This window comes from Eublepharis macularius, chromosome 8 (genome assembly GCF_028583425.1).
Source record: "Eublepharis macularius isolate TG4126 chromosome 8, MPM_Emac_v1.0, whole genome shotgun sequence".
Classification (NCBI taxonomy): domain Eukaryota; kingdom Metazoa; phylum Chordata; class Lepidosauria; order Squamata; family Eublepharidae; genus Eublepharis; species Eublepharis macularius.
This window is the reverse complement of record NC_072797.1, coordinates 81,900,921-81,924,685: the sequence shown is the minus strand read 5'-3', so window position 1 is coordinate 81,924,685 and position 23,765 is coordinate 81,900,921. Positions and strand designations below refer to the sequence as shown.

Sequence of the window (23,765 nt, the reverse complement as noted above, 5' to 3'; positions counted from 1 at the left end):
TACTGAATTTTTACACAAAAAGGTAATCATGTTCTTACTAATTTCTTTTGGAAAAAATATTTTAAATTAACTCTGCTATTGTGCATCAGATTTAAAATATTTGACTGGCTAAATGTATGGTTCACTAGACAGATTCTTTTGCTACTCAGCCTTCTGGTATCTGGCCTACAGGATCTTGCAAGGTTTCATCTTGCACCCCATGATTTCTGATACTGACATGAAGCTGTTGGGAGAGGTCATCTGGAGATTCAGGCAGAGTTGCCACCAATATGAGGATGGCTGTCAGCTTTATCTCATGCTTCCAGCAGACCTCAAGAAAGCTGAGGAAACTGTGAACAGGTACCTGGAGGCAGTTTTGGGATGGATGAGGGCTAACCAGCTGAAACTTGTTTCACAGAAATGAACAAAATCTCTCCTAATGTGATATTAGAGAATTATCTTATTTCTATTAAAGATTCTTATTGAAATTCTAGGTGAACTTTTCCAATAACATTTGACTTATGGAAATGCACTAGCTGAGATCTCACTGTAATTTTTGTCCCAGCATCCATGTATGGTGGACCCTCTGGAGCCTTATGAGAGGATCTATAGCATCCATAGGGATGCTTTCTTGTGATCCTAAATTGCAGGATCTCAGAAGCATGTGTCCATGGCACTTTAAAAAAAAATATCCTTAATGCCCAGAGTCTCTATGGTCACAGCGGAAAAACAAGTTTAAAATAAACAAAACTATGTGACTGGATATTGTGACTTGTTAAATTGTTCATTGGAAGTCCCATAGAGACAGATGCAATCTGATTAATAGTCCTGAGTAGAGATGGGCATGAACGTGAATACGACCCAAAAAACCCCACGAACCAGCCCGGTTCATGGTTCTCAAACCAGTGGTTCGTGGAAGCTCCTTTCCACAAGCTTCCACGAACTGGTTACTGGTTCGTTTGGATCATATTGGTTTCGGAGAAGGGAGTTTAAATGGCCATTTCCCCGAGGAAATGGCCATTTAAACTTTTCCTGCTGGTTGCAAGCAGGTCTCTTTAAACTATCAGCTGGCAGGCGGCAGGGGGGGATCCTCCCTCACTGCCTGCTGATAGTTTAAAAGGACCTACCGCTTGCAACCGGAAGGGCCCTTTAAATGGTCCACAAACCCCAGCACAGCGGCCATTTGAGAGGTGGCAAGGCTGTTTTTGGCCTCCTCTGCCGCTCTGTGAGCCCTCAGAGAGGAGGCCGAAAACAGCCTTGCTGCCCCTCAAATGGCCACGTGGGAGGGAGGACACCGCGCGCTGCAGGGGAAGGTAAGTGTGGGGCTGGGGCTAGGAGGCTGGGGTTTGGGTAGTTTAAAGGGCCCTGCCACTGGCAGGTCCCTTTAGACTATCAGGTGGCAGGAGGTGAGGGGGGGATCCCCCCTGCCGCCTGCCAGCTGATAGTTTAAAGGGACCTGCTGCTTGCAAGGAAGAAAAGGGCCCTTTAAACTGTTAAATGCTCCTTTCCCTGCCACTGCTAAGCAGCCGGAAAGGGGCATTTAAACCCCACAAACCACAAACTGGTATGTAACTGGCCCCAGTTCCGAGCCAGTTCGTGATTCCTGGTTTGAGAAAACCCATGAATCACGAACCTCGTGGTTCGTTGTTTTTTTTTGGTTTGTGCCCATGTCTAGTCCTGATTGTGTATATGTATGTGCGTCTGCCTGTTTTTGGAGGGGGGGATAGTCAATCACAACATCTGATTCTCTATCACCCCTTCTAATAATATTAGCAATTATATTGTGCTTTCAAGTGATCAAAGTGCTTCACATATATTATATAAATAATCCATACAGCAACAAGGGACTGGAAAACAAGACCTGTGAGGAAGGACTGAAGAATCTGGGTAGGTTTATGTTGGAAAAGAGAATACTGAGGAAGACATGATAGCACTCTTCACATACATGAAAGCCTGACTTCAGATCTGTTTCAAGCCACTGGTCCTACACATGGAGTTCATCCAGACTCCTGACATTGGCTTAAGTTACAGGAGGGTAGTTGAACATCAGGAGAAACTTCCTAACTGTGACAGTAGTTTACTTAGAACAGGGCGATTTGTCCCTCACTTCAGGTCCTCAAACAAAGGATGAACTGCCATCTCATGGTGATGCTCTAGCTTTGGATTTCCTGCCTATAAGTCCCTTTCAACTCTGTAATTCTAACCGTGTAAAAATAGATTAGCATTACTTTTTACATAATACAGAAGTGTCACTTGTCCCACCCAATGTAAATAAGGATGCATAATTACTTCTCTGAAACCATCTAGTGGCTTGAAGAAGATATCTGATTTGATATATAATTGAAATCCTTGCATTTGATTAATTCTATTGAGTTTAGCTTTCATTTTTGTATCAACTATATATTTTAATTAGGGCCAAAGCACAACTTACCCAAGTAGCTATGAGCTGGTTTTTCTTCCACAACTTTGATTCTTCTTGCTCCAGCAGGTATCACCAAGGCTTCCACATAACCTAATTACAAAGTAAAATATGAACTACATAATCAAATAATGTAGAATTTTTTTTTAAATACAATATTTTCATATCAGATTTGAACTTGCTTTTTTATCAGATCTTGATGCTTTAGTCTGGGTCTATAGTCCCTGAATACATATTTTGATTTTAGTACTAAAACAACCTTCTTGCTATTTTTCATTGTCATTTGACATTTTTCTGCCTACACTGAATTGCTGCTGCATGATGAACACTGCATCTTTGTTTCCATAGTCCTCTCCATTTTCAACTCACACGCAAACACCATTGTTATTAATAACCTACAACCCATGCTGGATTGTGACACTTCCCTCACACAGGCACTGGGGGGTCTGACATTTTCTAGTTTACAGACATCCTGCTAACCTACTCACCTGCAATGATAAACTACTTAATAGTAACATGGACTCTGGTACCAAGGCCTGCAGCAAACCATTGCCCTCATATAGACCCTAACAACATCATCAGTGGATCCAACAACATCAGCCATACCATCTCGAGTTCATACTCCTGCTCATCCTCTAATGTGATTTATGCTATCATGTGTCAGCCATGCTCTTCCACCCTCTACATTGGACAAACTGGCCAGTCCTTCCGACAAAGAATTAATGGACATAAGTCTTACATCAGAAACCACAACATTCACAAACCAATGAGGGAACATTTTAACCTTCCAGGACATTCAGTTGCTGACCTAAAAGTAGCAGTTATCCTACATAGGAATTTCAAAGGGAGATTAGAAAGAGAGACTGCTGAATTGCAACTGATAACGAAGCTCAAGACAATGCATTCACCTGGATTGAATCAAGACCTAGGTGTCCTCTTTCATTACCAATGCTGATCTCTCCACACCCACCACCCGTCTGCATACTCCACCCTATCCAGTAATGCCTGCTATTGTCATTCACTAGCATTTATCATTTACCTGCTCTTGTCATTTGGCATCCGAAATCACCCCACTCACCAAGATATAAGGACAGAAGTGAGCTGTGACTCATGAAAGCTCATACCCTACCACAAATTTTGTTAGTTTTATAGGTGCTACTGGACTCTTGCTCTTTTCTGCTGAAACAAACAGCAGTTGGACTAAAGACCCAGTAGAGGACTAGGCATGACATACTATTAAACTAAATCAGACTATTATCTCAAATTATTATTTCAAATTCCTCAGAAAGGTACATGATAGTTTAACTTTAATGTTTTGCACATGCTTTATTCCTCAACTATTTGATTTTAGATTAGATTTTTGTTTTAAGATTAATTATACAAATATTCTGCAGAAGTAATATTCACTAAGTCCCAACCTGGACAGTTCAGGCAAGCCTGATCTCATCAGATCTTGGAAACTAAGCAACATCATCCTTGGAGGTCTCTTATCCTAGTAATTGGATGAGAGACCTCCAAGGAAGACCAGAGTCACTATGAAGGAGCAAGCAATGGCAAACCATCTCTGTTGATCTCTTGCCTTGAAAACCCCAGCAGGGGTCACCATAAATTGGCTATGATTCGACAGCACTTTCCATCACCAGTACTCACCAAAATATGAACAATTAACATTTAGCCTTTCAACTATTGCATAACAGAAATCAAATTCATTTTGTCATAATCTTATAGAATTAATATTATTGTGATAATTTCTTTTGGAGATTTGCTCTTCTTATTTTCTCTTTATTTAAAGTTCCAGTATTGGTGAAATGCAAATCCAGATAAACACTTAGTTCATGCATAGTAAATAAATAAATTTTGGTATTATGTGTCTAAAAGTAAGCAGCAGGGTTTATTAAATACTAATTTTCATTTGTTCCTAATCATGTTGTTCTCAGTAAGTTTCAAACTTGGTAAATGTAACATGCTGTGAAATACTACTTGCCATGGATATTATATTGCAATTTTATCAATATAACAGTCAGAAACTATCAAACAATTTCTCCACTGAAATATGAACATAATATATAAAGTTTTCAGAAACATTAATTGGTTGAAAAAGTAGTCTACCTGTTCCTCGAGTGTGATTAAAATCTCCTTTAACAACTCTGCATGATTTCCCATCTCCATTGCAAACACCACAGTGATCTTCCCAAGCTAAAGATCCTAATATACCATCACATCCAAACTTCTGAGATAAAAATAAGAGTAAAATCATTTTTACAAAAAACTCTATGCATGTCATAGTGAAGCAGAGCGTAATGTTATATTACCTTGAATTATCCCAGGAAAAACACCACTAAACATTGGTCACAGAGAAGCATATTGACCTATGGAGCAAATTAATTTAAACATTTGCTGGTAGTCATCTCTGCTGATTTTAGTATACAGTGCAGGGAAGCCATTTTCCTTTATTTTTCTTTCCTATGCTTTTGTGTAGATGGGTATATATGTAAGAAAAGTAAATAATAACCTTTGTGGACAAATTCCAGCCTAATTCAGACAACACCAGATGGGCATGATGCTAGCAGGGAACATCAGAGCTTTGGAAAAGAATATGTTGGTGATACATGGGCTAACCGTTACCCTATTAAATGAAAAGTATATGCTCCTGGATTCTCATCTGTTTTTTCAAAGAAGAGCTGTGGATTTTTCTATTTGCACTTAGTGAGTGAATTGTCCTCCCTTCTAAACATGGCTGGCCTTGCTACAGTGTTCATGTTTCTGTAAGTTTAAGCCTTTATTATTGTAATGTACTTTACATAGGATATCAACTTAGATGTTTTAATCACTGCAAAAAATAGTACTTTTTATCAGGTGCTGGGTGATATGCACATATGCAACCTGTTCTACATCAGCTACACGAGTTACCAATTGGTTTTTAATCTCCAGATTCCAGCTCAGACAAACTGAGGGTTTTTTTAGCACAAAATGTTTGTTTTATTAGAGCTGAAATTTGAACACCTCTGATAAGTATGGCATACCTGATGACGACACATTAGGCACTTCTTTTCTCCTTCCTCTCAGCTTATCTGCTTTGTTAAGGTAGAGCAATGGGGTAGCATGATGAGGCAGTTGTGAGAAGGAAAACTATTTTAAGCATCTTCTGCATCTCTTATTTATTCCTAGTGCATTCTGGGAATTGTAGTACTTATTATAAATTCCAGGCATTCTGGGAATTACTGTTCCTAGATTGCATAGGGGATGGGAAGAGACTGCAAGTATTTTCCCTCCTCTCAGCTGTCTTATATCACCACTTCACACCACCAGAACAGGCAAGTTGTATAAGAGGGGAGAAGAAATTCTTGTTTGCCTCAGATATACTATTAGGCAGAAGGTCTTTTCAAGTTTCTGGACTTTATCTTCTTCTTCTCTAATTTTAATCCTTAAATCACTTCATTGCCTTAGACCATGTAGCTGAAGGGCCATCTCCTACCTTCAAGGCTTACAGTGAAATTCTAAGAACACTTTTCTGGAAGTAAGCCTCCTTGAATAGACCTAAATAGGATTCTTTTAGACATGTGAGAATGGTACCAGCTGGGTCTAGGCCTTTTGGGGTGATGGCCACAACTTCTCTGAATCATCATTCAGAAGGGTTGTAGAAAACCTCTCTTCTGAACTTCTGTAAAGAATACAATTATTTTTTCCACTTGGCATTTGGCAAAAAGTGTTATTAGTATCCTGCATATTGTAAGGGTTCAACTAAGGTGCTGTAGAAAAGAGAAAGAATTCAGTAGCACCTATACGATTAACAAAATTTATGGTAGCGTGTGAGCTTTCATGAGTCACAGCTCACTAACTTTGTTAGTCTTATAGGTGTTACTGTACTGATGCTCTATTTTACTGATGCTCTTTTTTACAGATTAAAATGGCTACCTATCTTGAACAAAGGTACTATTAGTTTTATGTACTACACTGAACATTTTATCAAATTATTATTAACCGCCTGTGTGTCTCACACTTATCAACATTGAACTTAATTTGCCACATAGTTGCCCACTCACTGTATTTAGTTTTAAATGGACTCAAAAGTTTTAAAAGTCTGAAAACCACTTCACAATAAAATAGAAACTAAAAATGTATTAACCTGGCATCTGCCATTTGCACATATATTTAGGTCCTGAGGGCCACATGAAGTTCCATCCATCACTTTCTCTGTTACCAGAATAGGCTGATCTTTTCCATTGGGAGAGCAAAATAATGCACAAGGCTTTTCTATATCAAAAGGGAAAAAAACAAAGTCAGCATTACCATGATATTGTTTTTGTAGAAGTAATATTCTCAGTGTACTTGTCACAATACCTAGTTATAGTCTTACTACATACCAGATAGGAATTAAGCACACATTCCAAGGGGAAATTTACCTAGATGCATCTTATTAGACTGAGAATAAAACAAAACTGCAAACTCCACAATTCGTAAAAAAGCTCCAGTTAAAAGAGTTTTTTCTTAAGAAGGACATATAGTAAATTCGGTCTTGCTTTTCCAGACTGAGAGATCAGAAGACAGTATCTTTCATATTCTGTGAGAGAAGCTAAGGTTCTCTTTCTAAATTTATTTATTTAAAACTAAAAGGTGATATTTCCATCAATGTCTGATTGACTTACTAGCCAGACATTAGGTTGGATCCAGATTAAATTTTCCAGTGGCAGAATGAAACTTTCCTGCCTCCCCCCTATCACTGCAGCACACTTATCTCTACAAAATGATGTCCCTGCGAGATAGAAGACCTTAAGGAATGTTATGAGAGGAATCTGTAGAGGGAAGCAGAAATCAGCAACCCAAGTTGTCTTGTATGCAGACAAGGCAGGCAGGGTCTTCTTTTTTGAAGTTTGGAAAAGTTAAGAAAACAGAAGGGGCCTCTTCCTTAAAATATAAAAGACTTGCTGATTCTTTTCTTCCCAAAATCTTCTCTCACATGAGAAAAAGCCTTGCCTTCTCCTGTGCCTTCCAACACACATAGAGGGCTGGACAGAGACAATAAAGTTTTCTCTAATTTGCGCATGGTATGGATAAGTATATCCCATTGCTCAGAAAAGTCTTTATCTTTTCTAAACCCCAACAAAATGAGACCTTCAAAATGAGAAATGCTCTGTGTGCTACTATGCCTGCCTCACAGTAAGTGTTTGAAAGTATTTGAAAGATACTTTTGACCAAAAGAATGAAGCTGGAAACTGGAGTGCATTGATATGGAATGGTTTTTGCTGATATCCCTCCCACTGTAGACCTCCGATGCCCCCCCCCAATCATGTTCCTGCATGTGCTCTGTTCCCTATGGAGCAGCATTTGGGGGGAATTGTTGGGGCTCCACCAGGAGGGGAAGGTGAGAAAGTTGTGCTCCCCTGATGGAAGTCTTTCAGTCAATGTAAATACTAGGTGGGATCTAAGCTACTACATTCATTATGAACCTGAGAAATAAAGGTCTATTTCCTAAACATATAAACATATATATTAAAATATTCTATCTGCATCATATTAATATAATGTAACAAAACAAATCCAAGGAGATGCATGCAGCAGGTGGATAATATTTTGGCTGTAATGCATACTTTTAATTCAAGAAACATTTTCAGCTTATAAATAAGGCATTTTAAATTCTTAAATTATGAAGATCAAATGGGAAAGACAAAGCACCCACCAATAGATCCAGAGGAGTTAACCATGTTAGTCTGCAGTAGCAAAATAGCAAAGAGTCCAGTAGCATCTTTAAGACTAACCAACTTTATTGTAGCATAAGCTTTGAGAACCACAGCTCTCTTCATCAGATGCATCTGACAAAAAGAGCTGTGGCTCTCGAAAGCTTGTGCACCCACCAATAAAAACCATATTGTAATGTCCAGATTTTAAAATGACAGTCTTGAGAACCATTGTCTTCAAGATCACAATGCTAGGAGTACCAATGTGAGTTTTTCTTACCTTCATCTATAACAGCCTGCCACTGGTGTACATGTTTCTGATATGATGGCCTGACACTGAAGACCTGACACTGCCAGTCCCTGAAAGCAGGTACTCCAGGAGGACAAGAAGGATTCTCACATATTTTATATTGTATTCTGGAATTGTGACATTCTCTCCCTTCATGAACTGGACTAAGGAAGACAAAACAAAATAGTAACTTATTTGAAGAGGATATGTTGAACACAGAGAGCATGCACACATTCTTTTTTATCCATTGGTTGCTGTAGCAAGATTAATAGCAGCGAATACTACAAGAGATAATCAGAATGCTTTCTTTTAGATGTAATTAAAGGAGTGGGAGGTGAAAGGGAAAAGCAGGAGATTATAACAGTAGGAACAAGACGGGGACAGTCTCAGAGTACTACTGAATTAATATGGTTGTTCCAATTCAGAGATATGTGAAACTCCCTCCACCAATGAACAGGTGACAACTCAGCAGGTAGAGAAAACTTTAGTATCAAAATACTGAGGGAAAAGGTCCTACAAATACAACAATAGGTTAAAAGCCTATTATTATATCTCTGAATTGGGGCATAGACTGCTTACATAAACCAGACTGTTGAATGTGGAAGATTCTCCCTCCCACCAGTATATCAAGGTTCCTTCTTGCATACATATGCAAGATGTAGAATCTTTTCCATGCATGGATTACCCACCGCTACATCATAGCCAATTAATATGCAGTCATATGACTGTAAGCCTTTTATTTTGGTCTATTTGTACAGTCCTATTTAGGGTTTGATTTCTCTCCACTACTAGGGATACAGAGCCAAACTATACGAGACAAATTATACGTGTACAACACATGAATTCACTTACACGTGTTTCCCCATTGCTTTCCTGTTCACTCGCACACCGTGGTTATACTGAATTTGATCTGCTCTCGATCTCGTGCAGACTGGCACGTGTTTCTTCCCCATACCTCTCAGATGAGAGATGGTATCCCATGATGTACCTTCTCTTCCAGCATGCTCAAACCTTCCTCTGTAGCTTTTCTGAGAGGGAGACTTTTTTACTCAACTGGACGTATCAGGAAAAAAACCTGCTGGGTTTCCTGGGAAGGCTAAAAAATGTGGGTTCCACACCTCTGCTGAGATCTTGCAGCTTGGCCCACCAGGAAAGGGGGGCATCTATGCAAAGGGAGGTGGGCAATCCCCACTTCAGGAACCACAGCAGCGTTTCTTGCTGTCAGCCAGAATCAACTCTTTCCTGACTCTTTGTCCCCAGCCACCTCTGATCTCCATTATTCCCTATGGGGAAAACTATGGGGGCAGCATTTTGCAAAATAAATCTACAACATTTTCAGGGGACCTACTGCTAATTGTCCTCTAAAGCGCCCCCCCCCCCCAAGTTTCAGGGAGATTAAACCTTGGGAAGCCATTTTATGGCTGCCCAAAAAGGTGCCCCCAGCTATCCCATTTCTTCCTATTGCAGGGAAAAAACTGATAGCAACTGGAGAAACACATAGACCATGCCTTCTCCAGGACCCAAGCTCCCTAAAACTTGGGGTGGGGATCTTTAGAGGACAGTTAGGAGTAGGTCCCGTGCATATTTGGTAGATTTTGGACCTTGGGGAGCCATTTTATGCCCCCCCCCCAAAGAAGGTGTCCTCAGCCACCTCATTTCTTCCTATTGCAGAGGGGAAAAACTGACAGCAACTGGAGAAACACATAGATCATGCCTTCCCCAAGATCCAATCTCCTTGAAACTTGGAGGATCTTTAGAGGACAGTTAGGAGTTGGTCCTGTGCAAGATCTGTGGATTCTGCTTGCAAAATGCCACCCCAGCCCCCTGGAAACAATGGCCAAATTTTACCCAATTTATTCTGTATTGCTGAGCAAAACTGGAGAATGAGTACCATCCACCTCAGGTTCATGTATCAGGCATGTTTCTGAACTTTTGCTCAGATGCTTAATTGTGTTGCCATGATCTTTCCTCCAACCTCCTCCTTATCCCAACCAAAGACATTGCATGGAGAGGAGAAGGAAGTTAAGGGGGGGAGGCGGGTGCAGGAAGGAGGAGTAGGGAGGCGGCAACATGAACTAGAAAATGGGAGAATTTAAACATGCCAGATTAAAAGCAAAACAGTTTGACTGTAAGCCGGATCTAAAGGTAAAAAGAAGGAAGAGGGAAGTGGAAGCCACCCAAAATTGATGCTCTGCAATGGCAACTCACTGATTATGACCATAGACACTTGCAACCATGACTACACCAGTTACCCAACACATGCATGGCTACAGGACACATGTTCACTTGAGGTAAAATGTACACGGGCAGGTAGGAACAGACATGATTCTAGACACTTGCATAGCCTCGTGTAATTCGTCTCGTCTAGTTCAGCTCTGAGTCTGAAGTGCTTCCACTGAAGTTTGCAAACCTGGACAGAGTACGGCCCCTTGAGTAGTGTGGGAATGGTCCCCTCCATCTGTTCCCTAAGACCTACCTTTTAATACCCATTTCCCCTCTCAGAGAACTGGGAGAAGAAATAAGATTGCACTTGTGCAATAAGATAATCTTGCCAAATATGCTGCCCTACGGAACTGCAAGATTGCACAAGAGCATTCCTAAAGGACTTGTTCCTGGAGTCCACAACTGTGCTCTCAGCAGAAATTCTGGCACTAAAACAAGCCTCTATCAGGGTCAGAATCTCTGCTGGAGTGTAATTGTGGAATCTAGAAAACTGTAAGTGGCACCATTGATTCTTTTATTCTACAATTACACTTCCCACCAAGATCTTAGCACTTAAATCAGATTCTGTAAGTGCCAGAATCTCTGCAGGAAGTATAATTTTGAGCTGAAAAAACCACTGTAAGTGGCAGAATCACTTTCTTTAGTCTACAATTATACACCTAGCAGAAGTTCTGTCACTTACAGCACCTTCGGTAAGCACTAGATTGTTTTCTGGAGAACACATTTGAAAAAGAAGTGACCCTGTCACTTATATATGGCTTTCTAAGTGCTATGGGAAGGAGGTCATGACAGTATGTTTGCCAAACCTTATGGAAACCAGAAGACCACATTTTCAGGGTCAATAATGTGTGAGATAGCATAAGTGCACTCCTATTGCACTTACAGAAAAAAAATCCTTCAATGTCTATAGCATATGCAGACAGCAGCTAGGGGAAATGGATCAATGTCAGAGTTGGGTGTGCTGCGTCCTCCTCTGAGGATGCAGTGATGGCTCACTCTGGGGAAGCTGAAACCTTGCAGACCCTGCAGTTCTTGGGCCCTCTGACTCCCAGGATGCATCAGAAGACAAACAGCCATTCATAACAGCTGGCCCAGATAGCCCTTGAGCAGAAGCCAGAGAATAGGGCTGCTGAGTAATCCACCAATGTCCAGGGATCTCCCAGTTGCCCCCAAAACCCAGTAATGGGAATATAGAAAGCCCTGGCAGAAGCTCAGCTCAGATTGTGGAGTGCTAGGCTGGCTGCCTGAGGCCTCTCCTCTGCTCACCAGGCATCAGAAGTCCCAGATCTACCATGAGGCCCTGAAGAATGCTGGGCAGGATCCAGATACAAGTGCCTGCAGATTTAAGGCCACTGTTACAGCTACAAGAACTAGCTCTTACAAATTGCCTCAGACTGATTCTGGCTGTTGTAGGATCCATAGCACTGATTGTGCTTGCTACTCCTGCCTGCCTCTGGATCTTTGATGTGAAGTTAACACATGGACATCATGAACTTTGTTGGATGTATCAGTGGCATTCTTTAGAATCAGATTCAATTTGATGACTGGTCCAAGGGACACTGATTCTTTTGAAATCCAATCTATCTAGATTTCAAAAGGGGACAGAAGCCTAGATGAGTACACAGGGGTGAAAGGTAGCATATAAACAGATTGGGGCTATTTTGATTCTCAGTGCCTCCTGCTGAGTACCAAGAAAGAAAATAAATGGGTTGCAATCTGATGTGCAATTGAAGAGAAAGGCACAAAACATTCCCTCCATAAATTACCAGTATCTGGGGTAGGTACAAGACTGGTCCCCTCCCTTTAATTGTGTTCAATTTTTACCCATTTACATTCTGTCACTTAAGACAGTAAAATAAATGAGTTTCAACTGGCAAGACTGCTAGTGTGTGTATAAAAACTGCATCAGACAATATAAGGCTATTTGATGTTTCTGAGAATACAGTACAACTATACAGTGAATGCCTTTCATATGCCATATAATGATCACAGATGAATAACTAATTTTACCATCGTTTTAGTTCTAACTAACAAAGCTGGAGAATCTATATCACCTGTCTACCTGAATCAAAGCCACAATTCAGAGTAAGACATTTAAGGAGGGAAGCAACTTGTGCAAGAGGATGAAACCTCATTCATGCCACAAGCTTTTAGTTCTTGCTCAGTTTGTGACTGAGCCACAAGATTCCACCTCCCCAATCCCCATATAATACCTCTGCATCACTAGGTTGAAACAATGCATTATTAAATGAAATAATAATATATAATAAAAAAGAGAAACAAATTTTATTTTACCCAGAGCATCTACGCTGTCGACTGCTGATTCCAGTGTTGCAAGTTCTGCTACAAGCACTCCATGTACTCCATTCCCCTTCTGTATGTCCAGCAAAAGGAATCTTACTGGTACATTCTCCAGACTTACACCACTATTACAAAAATCAGTTTTTATATTATTGAGGCTCATCCAGAATAATTCATTTCTCTATGTTCAGTCCAAACTCCTTAGAATGCATTACATTCTAAGCACAACTGGACAGCAACTTCAGCTCAGATATTTTCTGTCTCAGAGAATCTCCCAACAGTTTCCTCACTCTAGGATCAGCACCACTGAACTGAATCAGAAGTATAATAGTTAGAAACAGTAAAGATTCCTGAAAAATTCTACACCTCTTATTTCTGCTTTGCAGATTGCAGAGATTCCTGGTACTGTAGTCACCAATGAACCTGGGCGTGGATGGACTGGTACAGCTAAGGATCATGCATGGCTTGCAGTTGAAAGAAACCATGGATTGCAGGGACTGGATTATATGCAAATGCAAAACTCTTCTTCCTCCAGCTTCATTTGGGCTCAATCTGCAATCATATATTTTAATATCCAAGTGTGGCCCCCTCTGTGGATACTGTGGAGCACCAACGATAGGTGTGTGTGTGAGAAACAGTAAGTGTGTGCGAGAGACAGAAGGCATTGGGGGACTGAGCAAGTAAAAGTGAGAGACTAAATGAAATAGAAGGCATTGCGGGAAGGAGCAAGGAAGATAGCTGGGGGTGGGAGAAAGAGAGAAATGTTATGGGGTGGGAGGCAGAAAAAGTAAAATAGAGTGTGTGTATACAAGGCAGTGGGTATTGGGGAAGGTGAACAACAGGGAGAGAAAGACTAAGAGAGAAAGTGAGAGAAGGGGTGGGGAATGGGGGAGTAAGCGAAAGCAGAGGGGATAGGACAGCAGCTGTAGAAAGATAATTTAGATGCAGTCACAAAGCCATCCTATCCCTGAATTATAGGCATCAAATATGGTAAGAAATTTTCGATTATTGTTTTTTTATGTTCTGTATTTTTCTGTGGGTACAGAAGATACAGTCTAACAACACAGCAGGATTTGAGTTGAGTGGCACTTTAGAGACCAACAAGATTTTCAGGGTATGAGCTTTTGTGTGTCAAAGGTCCCTTCTTCAGATATGTATCTAAAGAAGGAAGCTCTGACTCTCAAAAACTCACATCCTGAAAATCTTGCTGATCTCTAAGATGCCAGTGGACTCAAAATCCTGCTTTTCTATTGCAGATCAGCACAGCTACCCACCTAAAACTACCTAACAGCACATGCTTTCATGTGTGGGAAATATACACCCACAGAGAGAGAGAGAGAGAGAGAGAGAGAGAGAGAGAGAGAGAGAGAGAGAGAGAGAGAGAGAGAGATTAGACAAACTTCTGTACTGATGATATACAGTGGGGAATCCTGTACATTTATAGCATGAATAGTGATGATGTGAGCCCTAATGTCCTTCAGAGTAAGCAATTTTATGTTTTGAAACATAACATTTTAGAATGAACTTTATATGACATGGAGAGGGCCCATCTATTATTATTTCATTTTCAGCCTTAACCTAAACTTAATCTGATTAAACTGGAGTATTTGTATCATCATATGGATTGGTTCTTCTGTCACTTGAAAAGTCTCTGTACCAGCACTATACATTGATATTATGAAGAAGGTCTTCCCAGGAACAAGGCCTATCCACATGGCTGGCTGCTTTTGTATCTCATAGCAGCCATTTGAAGTATCTAGTATAGTCTAACGGCTTTCATCAGCAACTACAAAGCTGATGTAATTTATGAAGTGGGACTATAACTGCCTATATTATGGAGACCTAGCCATTACTCACTCTGTCTTGAAAAGGCACACGAGATAAAAATAGGTGTTTTAAGATGACTTCCATTTGGAGCTTTGCGCCTGTCTATCCTTTTGTTTTCACTCAAAATATATCTGGATTTTTATCTCCTATACTTTATGATTGCACACAATAAAAAGGAATGCACTGTTTGGGCAAAAGTCATGAATATTTCTCATTAAATGAGTTATCTTTATGCTACCCTTTTAAAGTCATTTTTAATAAACCAAGACAGTAATTCAGGAGGAATAGTATGTGTGTTGAATATTCTTAACAGGTACTTGAGAGTCATTTGGTAACATACGCTTTTAAAATCTTTGCATTAAAAGACATACAAGCGCAAAATCCATCAGAGTCACGTTATGAGGATATATAATATGTTGTGCAACATACTAGAAAACAATGAATGGATTGCAATTATCCAGAATAATATATGTGACCAACATCTCACTCAAGTCACATTTCCAATTTATTATTACCAGTGTATTGTCGAAGGCTTTCACGGCCGGAGAACGATGGTTGTTGTGGGTTTTCCGGGCTGTATTGCCGTGGTCTTGGCATTGTAGTTCCTGACGTTTCGCCAGCAGCTGTGGCTGGCATCTTCAGAGGTGTAGCACACTGAGAGATCTCTGTCTTTTGGTGCTACACCTCTGAAGATGCCAGCCACAGCTGCTGGCGAAACGTCAGGAACTACAATGCCAAGACCACGGCAATACAGCCCGGAAAACCCACAACAACCATTATTATTACCAGTTTTACATTTTACACAAAAATAGTTTTCTACATGGCTTCTTCCTTCTGAAAATAAGGGTGTTAATTTCCACTGTCAAGAAATGTGCCAGTTTTTATTCTGCACCATCACTATAGATCAATTTCCTTCTATTATAACATGCAATTGTAATGCATAATACACATACAGATGTGTTTGGGATGAGATGATGAGTATAGTAGTAGAATAAATTTTGTGCACTGAAAAACAAACCCTCAGTTTCTTGTCATTTAATGTGTGTGATCATGAAGTTCTCACTTTAACCTTTTTTATCACAGGCCTATAGTTCTCTAGTTAAGAATAATTTTTTTCTAAGAAGACACAAGTAATTGCTGGGGAAAATGCAAGAGTGCCTGAATCTTATTGTGATGGACAGGTCCACTTCTGCTTCTCCCAGAGACAGACAATAAGAGCTGACAGAATGTTGGGATGAGGCTGACGGTTGGAAAACAGTTTTAAAAGACAATTGGAAGGGAGAGAACAGTCTGCCTTAGGAGAAGGATTCTGTCATATATGCCTGTCTGCATATCTGCCATGAATGTATTCTGTGTTATGTACTGGTCCTCTGAGGGCATGAGAAGTTTCTTATTAATGTTAAGGCAGTAGGTTATCTTGCAAGTATTTACTTTCTCTTTCCCCGCTGCCTCCAGCAAGTATCCTTGAAGGCCAGCTGCGGCCGGCTCGAAATGTATCCTTCTTGGGAACTGTGATTTCATTCTTTGTTCTGTCTAGCCTAAACCTAGCTTCTCCTCTAGAACCCCCCACCCCCGGCTCCTTCGCGCCCAAACTTCAACAGTCCCTATCCTGATGGCGGGAACCTTCCCTATAACTAACACTACCGACACCAACCACATCACTTCTGCCAATTCAGTTGTCTGAGCACCTTGAACTTGATGGATCTCTAATGAAGTTACTTCAACCAATACACCTGCGTGTTTACTGTGGAGAACTTGGGGGATCTACCTGCTAAGGATTAACAGATTCGGAGCTTGTGAAGGAAGCAGCCTAAATTGCAGCTGACTTCTGAGAATGGATTCTTTGTAATTATTGACTGTTGGAACAATCTGGGATCAAAAGTCCAAATATTAGGAAGACTGTATCTCTGACTTTGAGTCACACAAATGCTGTTGAAGTTGTAAATAAAAGTTAACTCCTTTTCTATGCTTAAAGCCTGTTGACTGGATGCCTAGCACCTCAGGAAATTTACAAACACACACACCAATCTTTCTGGCCATGGCCAGTAGATCTAATTAACTATATTATGGCACTATATAGGGGAAATAAATATTAAGTTCCCTGACCTGAGTAGCTCTGGGCAGTAGCTGGGTGAAGGGTGGCAAATATAGGAAACTAGGCTGGTAACATCTCCAGGAAAGAGAAGATGCGGGGGGGTCGTAAAAGGGTCATGGCTCTTTACCTATTAAAGAGAGATGAGATGGGTGGTGTTTTGTGACGGTCTTACCTGCTTGTAGCTGTAAACTTGGGAAGAGAGGTTTATGTGGGGAGGCTGTGCGTAAGGGGTCCCATTTGTACATTAAGTAATGTAACAACATGGATTAATGTTTAATTTGCACTCTCTGAACACTTCTGCATATAGGCACTTCCTACACAGCAACAGATCTACTTCCTCACTGGTAGCAGAAGAGTAGAAAGCATTGCCAGCTGTTAGTGGAGGTAGGAATTGTTTATCCTATAGACAGTACATTTATGCCTTTGAGCCATTGTGGGTGAGATACTCTGGAGGACCAAGTACTCCTGGAACAAACATAATTGTTCCAGCAGCAGAAAGAACAATGGAAGAAAATTAATGTTTTGCAGCAAAAGAAGCAGCATGCTTTGCAGCAAATGGAGGCTTGTAGCAACCATGGCATTACACGAGGAATAGACCGTTCTGCTTCTTCAGCAAATATAGGGGATCAAAACTGACCAAGGAACCCAGGTGTGGTTTAACCCAAGCAGGGATGGCTATGAAGGTCCAGGAAGTAGATGAGTTGGTAGGCCTGGATGTGGGACTGTGCATATAGTAGCTGAAAATCAAGATGTTTCTCTGCCTATCTGCCATCAGAGATGTGTGAAAAGCTACAGAAGGCCCTACAGATGGAGGAAATGAATGACTTGGAGGAAGGTGAGCTGCAGCCTGCAGTCATGGTGGGGGTATTTCTTACAGACTTTGTCTCATATATATATCCATAGAAGAGAATATGCAGGAGCAAAATCTAAAACGGTGTGAGACAGAAGGAAATCAGCTATAGTGTTACCCCCAGAAACCTCAGATTCCTAGGGCCAATGAAGCTAAATATGTAGGAGCATCCTGGATTATTCCACAGAATTAAATGCAATAAAAAGTCATCCTATGGTGAGACAGTCAGGTTCCCCTAAAGTTCCTTTCATCAAGGGCTTGTGAATAACTCTATGGGATCTCCCCCACACCCGGACCAAATGACCAAATGCTTGTAGGACAACAATTTGACATTCCATTCTCCTCAGGAAATGACAAGAATATTACTTGCCTGCCACATAATGTATTCAAGCACTCAATCACCTATGATAACTTCATCTTCTGCCCCATTAGCATCATATTTAGAACGCTCAAGTAACAAGAAAGCTTGTTACCACTATTAGAAGGAAAAAGTGCAACATTTGGATATAAAAGGGTCTTGAATTTAGCCGCCACTTGGTCTATTTTCCCCAGGTGGCACAACTAAGCCCAAACTTTAATTGGAGCGTCCATAATATGATGTGGGGATTGTGGGAGTTTCCCTTTTAAGCCAGAGTAAAGAAAAACATTCTCTACTCTGACTTAAAGGGCAAACAGTGCAATGACTGCAGGTAAATTCTGTGTGACAGTTCTGCCTGCAGCCAATCCAGAGGATGGAGCTTAGTGCAAATGCATTGTTTTGGTGTTCCTCTCACATTTAGTTCTTTAACAGGGCTTTTAAAAAAAATAAAATCAGGTTCAGCTATGAGCCACAACTCAGCTTTTGGTGGGAGGGAAAGTTGCCAGGCTGAAGGGATGGTGTCTGGCAAGAATATTGTCTGGTCAGTGCTTCTAAACCAACATAATAAGCATGATGAGAGTTAGGAAGGGTGGTATCAGAAGTGAGTTGTGCAGTATGTGAATGCTGTCCCTGCATGTCTCAATCCCACTCGCTGATGCTTGCACTGTGGGGGCAGCTTTTCCTACCCCCACATGAAAGCAGCCTAGGTTAGGTTCAGTTTCACCCCAGGATTATCCCTACAGAACCATAACTCGTGTTGATAATACTCATGCTTCGGTGGCTCAGGCAATGTTTGAATCTTTCTCCTCTTTTTTGATCTTCCTTTCCTGGTATCTCTCTCTCCCCCACACACGATCCAATTCTGCTTCTCTCCCTCTGCTTGGCTCCCTCAACTCCTCACTTATCCCATCACCCCAGATGTATGTCTCTCCCTCAGAGCCCTGCTCTGGACCTTCTCCCCTCTTGATGTGGCCAGTCCCCTTCATTCCAAGCCACCACCATAATCCTCCCTTGTCTCTTAGCCTTAGTTTGTCACCTAGCTGCCTCCTACACACACTTACAGAACCAAACTGGGAAAAGTTACACCCTCCTAAGCTAGGGTTGCCATTTGCAAAGCCACACCTTTGACCCCAATCACCCATCCACAAGAAATTGAGGAGGGGGAGAAAAATGGCTGAGAAATGGCCTCCATGATACTCTAGGAATTTTCCATGTCTATGGTTAAAACCATTAAGAGAAAATCCCAGAGTGTCATCCAGAAGTGATATCATATCCTCACCAAACTCCACTCTCCCAAGGTACTGCTGTCAAAATCTCCCAACATTTGTCAAGGCAGTGTGAGTAACCTTATTCTAAGGCCATTGATTTTAATGGACTTAGAAGGCTGTGACTCTGCTTATGATAGCAAGATCCCCCAGGCCATGACTTGGGAGGTATGTATGTAAAGGACATATACAGGTATTTCCCTTTCCTATGCTTCCCTGGGTGATTGGGCTAACAGACTCCTATAGCCGATGTGTCTGAGAGACATACCCTTCCAGTGGGAGTCATCCTGAAACTTGTGAGTTACATGAGAAAGATACTGAAGAGTCAATCAGCTCCATTTTGAAATCCTGCCCTGTTTATGTAACTAGGATGATGACAGCTGGGAGGAGCTCATGGACTTGCTTGAGATGATGAGTCTCAATGGTTCTACAGAATGTATTACCAGACAAAGAACTGCGGAAAGTCTTTGATTTGATGTTTGAATCAGAGCTGGAGTTGGATAGGCCTGAGAAACAGCTCAGAAGCAGCAAGAAGAAAAAAGAGGGCATCTTTCCATACAGACATTTTGATCAGAAATTTCATCTGCTTTTTTTGGAGCTGTGCCTGGGGGAATTTTCAAAGCAGCAACAAGAATGATCGCAGACCAGGCCTCTCTGGTGTGGTTTAATCTGTGAGGTATGCAGGGTGGGAATGCAGTTGTTTGATGATGACTTCCCTACAGTAAGTGAGAATTAGAGACAAGGGGATATTGCAATTAGAGACAAGTGATATTGAATTACAAGGACAGCTAAGATTTTGGAAACTGCTGAGTTTTAGATTTCTGTAATTACAAAGGTTTATGTTTTGTTTATTTATTTGTGTTAATATTTCAGTGTGGAGAAAAAATGTTGCTTGAGAATGCATAGAGGCACACCAACACATATGTAAATGAGCCTTAATGCCTCGGGTTAACTGTCGTCTATCTTTCTGAATTGTAGCTGTTGTGGACAAAGTGTTCCTTGGTAAAAATTCACTCTTAGGGCATTTGCAAAATGTGAAGAGCATGCAAAATAAACTCATGGTTAAGAGTATTCAAACAGCAAGAAAGACCCCGAGAGCCTGCAAGAGATGAACATGGCTCTAAAAGTCATAAGATAAAGAAGCAAGGTGCTCATGTACATACTTCTTCCCCAATATGTACTGGAGGTAATGGGTTGATCCAGTGTCAAATTCCCACTTGCACTAGGGCTCTTCTGCAACAGAAATGCAACAGAAAAGGGGGGGGGAGTGGGGATGCAAGGTTGGGAATCCATAAGGACTTGCATAGGGCACCTCAATGCAAGTCCTTGCAACTGGGATCAGCTCAGTGCCTGGCACCACGAAACTATTTTACTTGGGCAGAGGCTGCCAGTGGGAGGAGGAAAAGCTGAAGACAGAGCAGCAGATAAAGGTAGGTTGGCTGATGGTTGGGAAGGAGAGAAGGAAGCAGGAAAAGGGGAGAGGCTATGGGGGCTTTAAAGGAAGAGAAAGAAGAAAGTGTAGGGAGGTGAAAATAAGATGCCCCCCACAACTCCTTATGGGTCCCTGCTGGTAAATTTCTAATGAGAGACATATTACAATTAATTTAAGTCATGATGACTTATAATGAGGATTATAAATGTTAACCAAAAATAAGATGTACAAGAACAGCAGGATCAAGGTTGCAAAAATAAAATAAACCAATAAAGACTGGAAAAACAAAACAAGTAATGTTACATTGTACCTTTCCAATGTCACAATCAGTTCCATCCATTGGTGGATCCAGCTTTGTTTTACATTCCTTCTCCCCTTCCACTTTACACCATAATCCAGTGCAAATAACATGCTAGAAAGAAACAGACACTCATAATATTATACATATTAATATAGAAATGTTTTTCATCAATGTATCTATTTACTGGTTTTACATATTTAGAATGCTTTTAGGCTGCCTTTCCACCCATATGGAGTGGAAAGGAGGCTCCCAAATAAAATAGAAAACAAAACCAAAAAAACCCTGTAAGAAACATATAAGAACAAGGAAACACAGGGTATAACAGCAAGCACCATCTCCTATTTCAATCCAGTTGGAATGTCTTTTCTTTTATCTAGTTCCAGAAAGCCAGTAAGGATGGCACCAGTGTCACTTCCTCAGGGGATAGGGCCCCATAAGCCCTGCCACAGGTCCCAGCCAAGCAAACTTCTAATGAGGCTGTTTCCCACAAGGAAGGTCTTGTTCATAGATCTCAAAACTTGGGCAGGACAATGCTGTGAAGGTGGTCCTTCAGTCAGTCGGGGCTCAGACCATTTAAGACTTCAAAGGTCAAAACCTGTTCCTGTAATTCAGTCCAGAAACAAATACACTGGAATTCATCCAGTGATCTGCAACCATGAAGAAACAGAGTAAACACTGCAGAACCATGCCACACTTATTTATTCTTTAATCTCTTGTTTTTCTCTTTCCATAAAAGTATGTAAAAAGGTTTTTAAAGGGATTATTAGAGGATAAATAAAAGAACTCAATCTCAATTACCTGCATTTCTTGGCAAAAGAAGGCACTTGGTCCAAAGAGAATCTGACACTGTTCATCTGCAGTATATGTCATCCCTGGCAATTTTGAAGGAATAATCACTGAGTTGAGGCTCTGAGGATTTGTCTGCAACAAGCAGCTACTGGCCTTTGATCTGGCAATATACAAAGATTAAGAAAATGGTAAATAGTAATAAAAGCTTGTTTTTTTGCTGACACAAAATATGCATTTGCTACAAAGAAGAAATTATAGAAATTTAGTTGAACGCTTGAAGTATTATTTTGCCATCATTTAGGGTAATGAAGTTAAAGAGATAAGGATAAAGTTTGTGCTGACATAATCTGACCATGAACTTGCATTATTTTCGTTATTTCAAATAATTTCAAAAAGGCTCCTATAAAAAGAGAAAATAAAAAATAACAAACCTACAGAAGAAACTTTCTTTTCAAAGATTCAAAGAATTCATCTGGATGCTCAACTTCATTCAATTGCTATTTACTGCACATAGTTCCTAATCCAAACTAGTGAATGCACTGCAAACTAGGGATGCGCTCTGAAAAAAATTCTGTTTCAATTTTGAATACAGGATTTCTGAGCTAACTATGTACGATTATTGGTTTTTTTCCCCAGGTGGGGTGTTGCCAGCTTGTATCTAATCTGCCCCTCCCCATTATCATGAGTTTCGTTCTTTGCAGTGAGGGCTTCCAGGCCCTTTGGGGCAGCTGTTTTTGTACTTAATAGCACCAAAATCACTCAGAACACAGCCCTCCCTCTAAATAATTGATCCACTGAATTTTTCATCCGTTACATTACACACACAAGCACACACACAACAATGGACCCTGAAGAAGGAGTGTAAGCACTGCAAAGTAAGAATCAAAAAGAAAAACACAAAGCTTTTTGGTGGGGGTGCGGGGAATCATTATAATCTGGTTTCCTAGATTCTGGAAGCTGCATTAACTAAATGAAACAATGATTTCCAGGTGTATTTGTTTGTTTTATTTTGGACACCCCTACTGGAAACCTTAAGAAGCCAGAAAATCTATGAGTGAAGTACTATGAAGATCTCTTGTTGGATAGGACTGTTTGATAGTCTGCTTGATAGTCTGCTTTCAAGTATTTCTTGAAATTTCAGTTAATTGTTCCAGTTTCATTTTAAGCAGGTTGCTTAGAACAGTGGTCAAGAGTACCCTCCAGCAAAACAAACAGTCCCACTAGCTGGGTCATACCACTATTAACCCATCATTTTGTGGCTTCTTTTTGGAATGACCTGAAGTTAAGGTGTACATGTACAAAGCAAGGATGCCATGTCTCCTGCCTATCTTTGCATGCATGTTGACAAGATGCAAGGTGAGGTCAGTTAGCAATGGAAAGGATTTCTCCATGGATCTGAGTCTTGGCATGTTCTATACTACACCATCTGGAATGACTGAAGATCACTGGCTTAAAACACTTTATTTATTTTAAAACAACAGGAGCAATACTTTTGATTACCCAGAAGATGAAGTAAGCCATTCTATACAGGCTCAGGAAGATAATGGGCTCCAAATTAAAATAATTCCACTGAGACTGACAATACAAGGCTGATCAGTTTCAATGGACTAAGATTCTGCGTGTTTCATGAATCTCCCAGTAAAGCATTCTGGACTTTCAGTTGCCTCTTCGTAAAAGGCAATAATTTCTTTAATAGAAGAATGTTGTAAATAGGGGCTATATCATAAAGTAAATGCTGAACATAGCTTCAGAGAAGACAGTGTAGGTGATCTTGTAAATACAAGACCAATCATACTGTGTGTGTTTAGCAGGGGTCATTTCATAGAAGAAGAGCTGGAGGAACTCATTAGCATAACTCATTAGCATATGCCATGCCTCTTGCCATCACCGGAAGTGTGTCATTAGTATAACTGATTTGCATATGCCACACACCCCTGACATCACCTATCATGGCTGCTCTGG

General features: G+C 40.7%; 1 protein-coding gene across 1 annotated transcript in view; it reads right to left on the bottom strand.

Annotated features, from left to right (window-relative positions):
* The window catches only part of ADAMTS19 (ADAM metallopeptidase with thrombospondin type 1 motif 19), a 177,015-nt gene that overhangs the window by 43,969 nt on the left and 109,281 nt on the right, over positions 1–23,765 (bottom strand). Inside the window, exons 10-16 of the mRNA XM_054987442.1 lie at positions 21,813–21,963; positions 21,024–21,125; positions 12,881–13,011; positions 8,354–8,526; positions 6,525–6,652; positions 4,508–4,628; positions 2,411–2,491 (exon numbers count right to left, since the gene is read on the bottom strand). Coding sequence (XP_054843417.1) covers positions 2,411–2,491; positions 4,508–4,628; positions 6,525–6,652; positions 8,354–8,526; positions 12,881–13,011; positions 21,024–21,125; positions 21,813–21,963 — 887 coding nt within the window. The remainder of the gene's footprint in view (positions 1–2,410; positions 2,492–4,507; positions 4,629–6,524; positions 6,653–8,353; positions 8,527–12,880; positions 13,012–21,023; positions 21,126–21,812; positions 21,964–23,765) is intronic.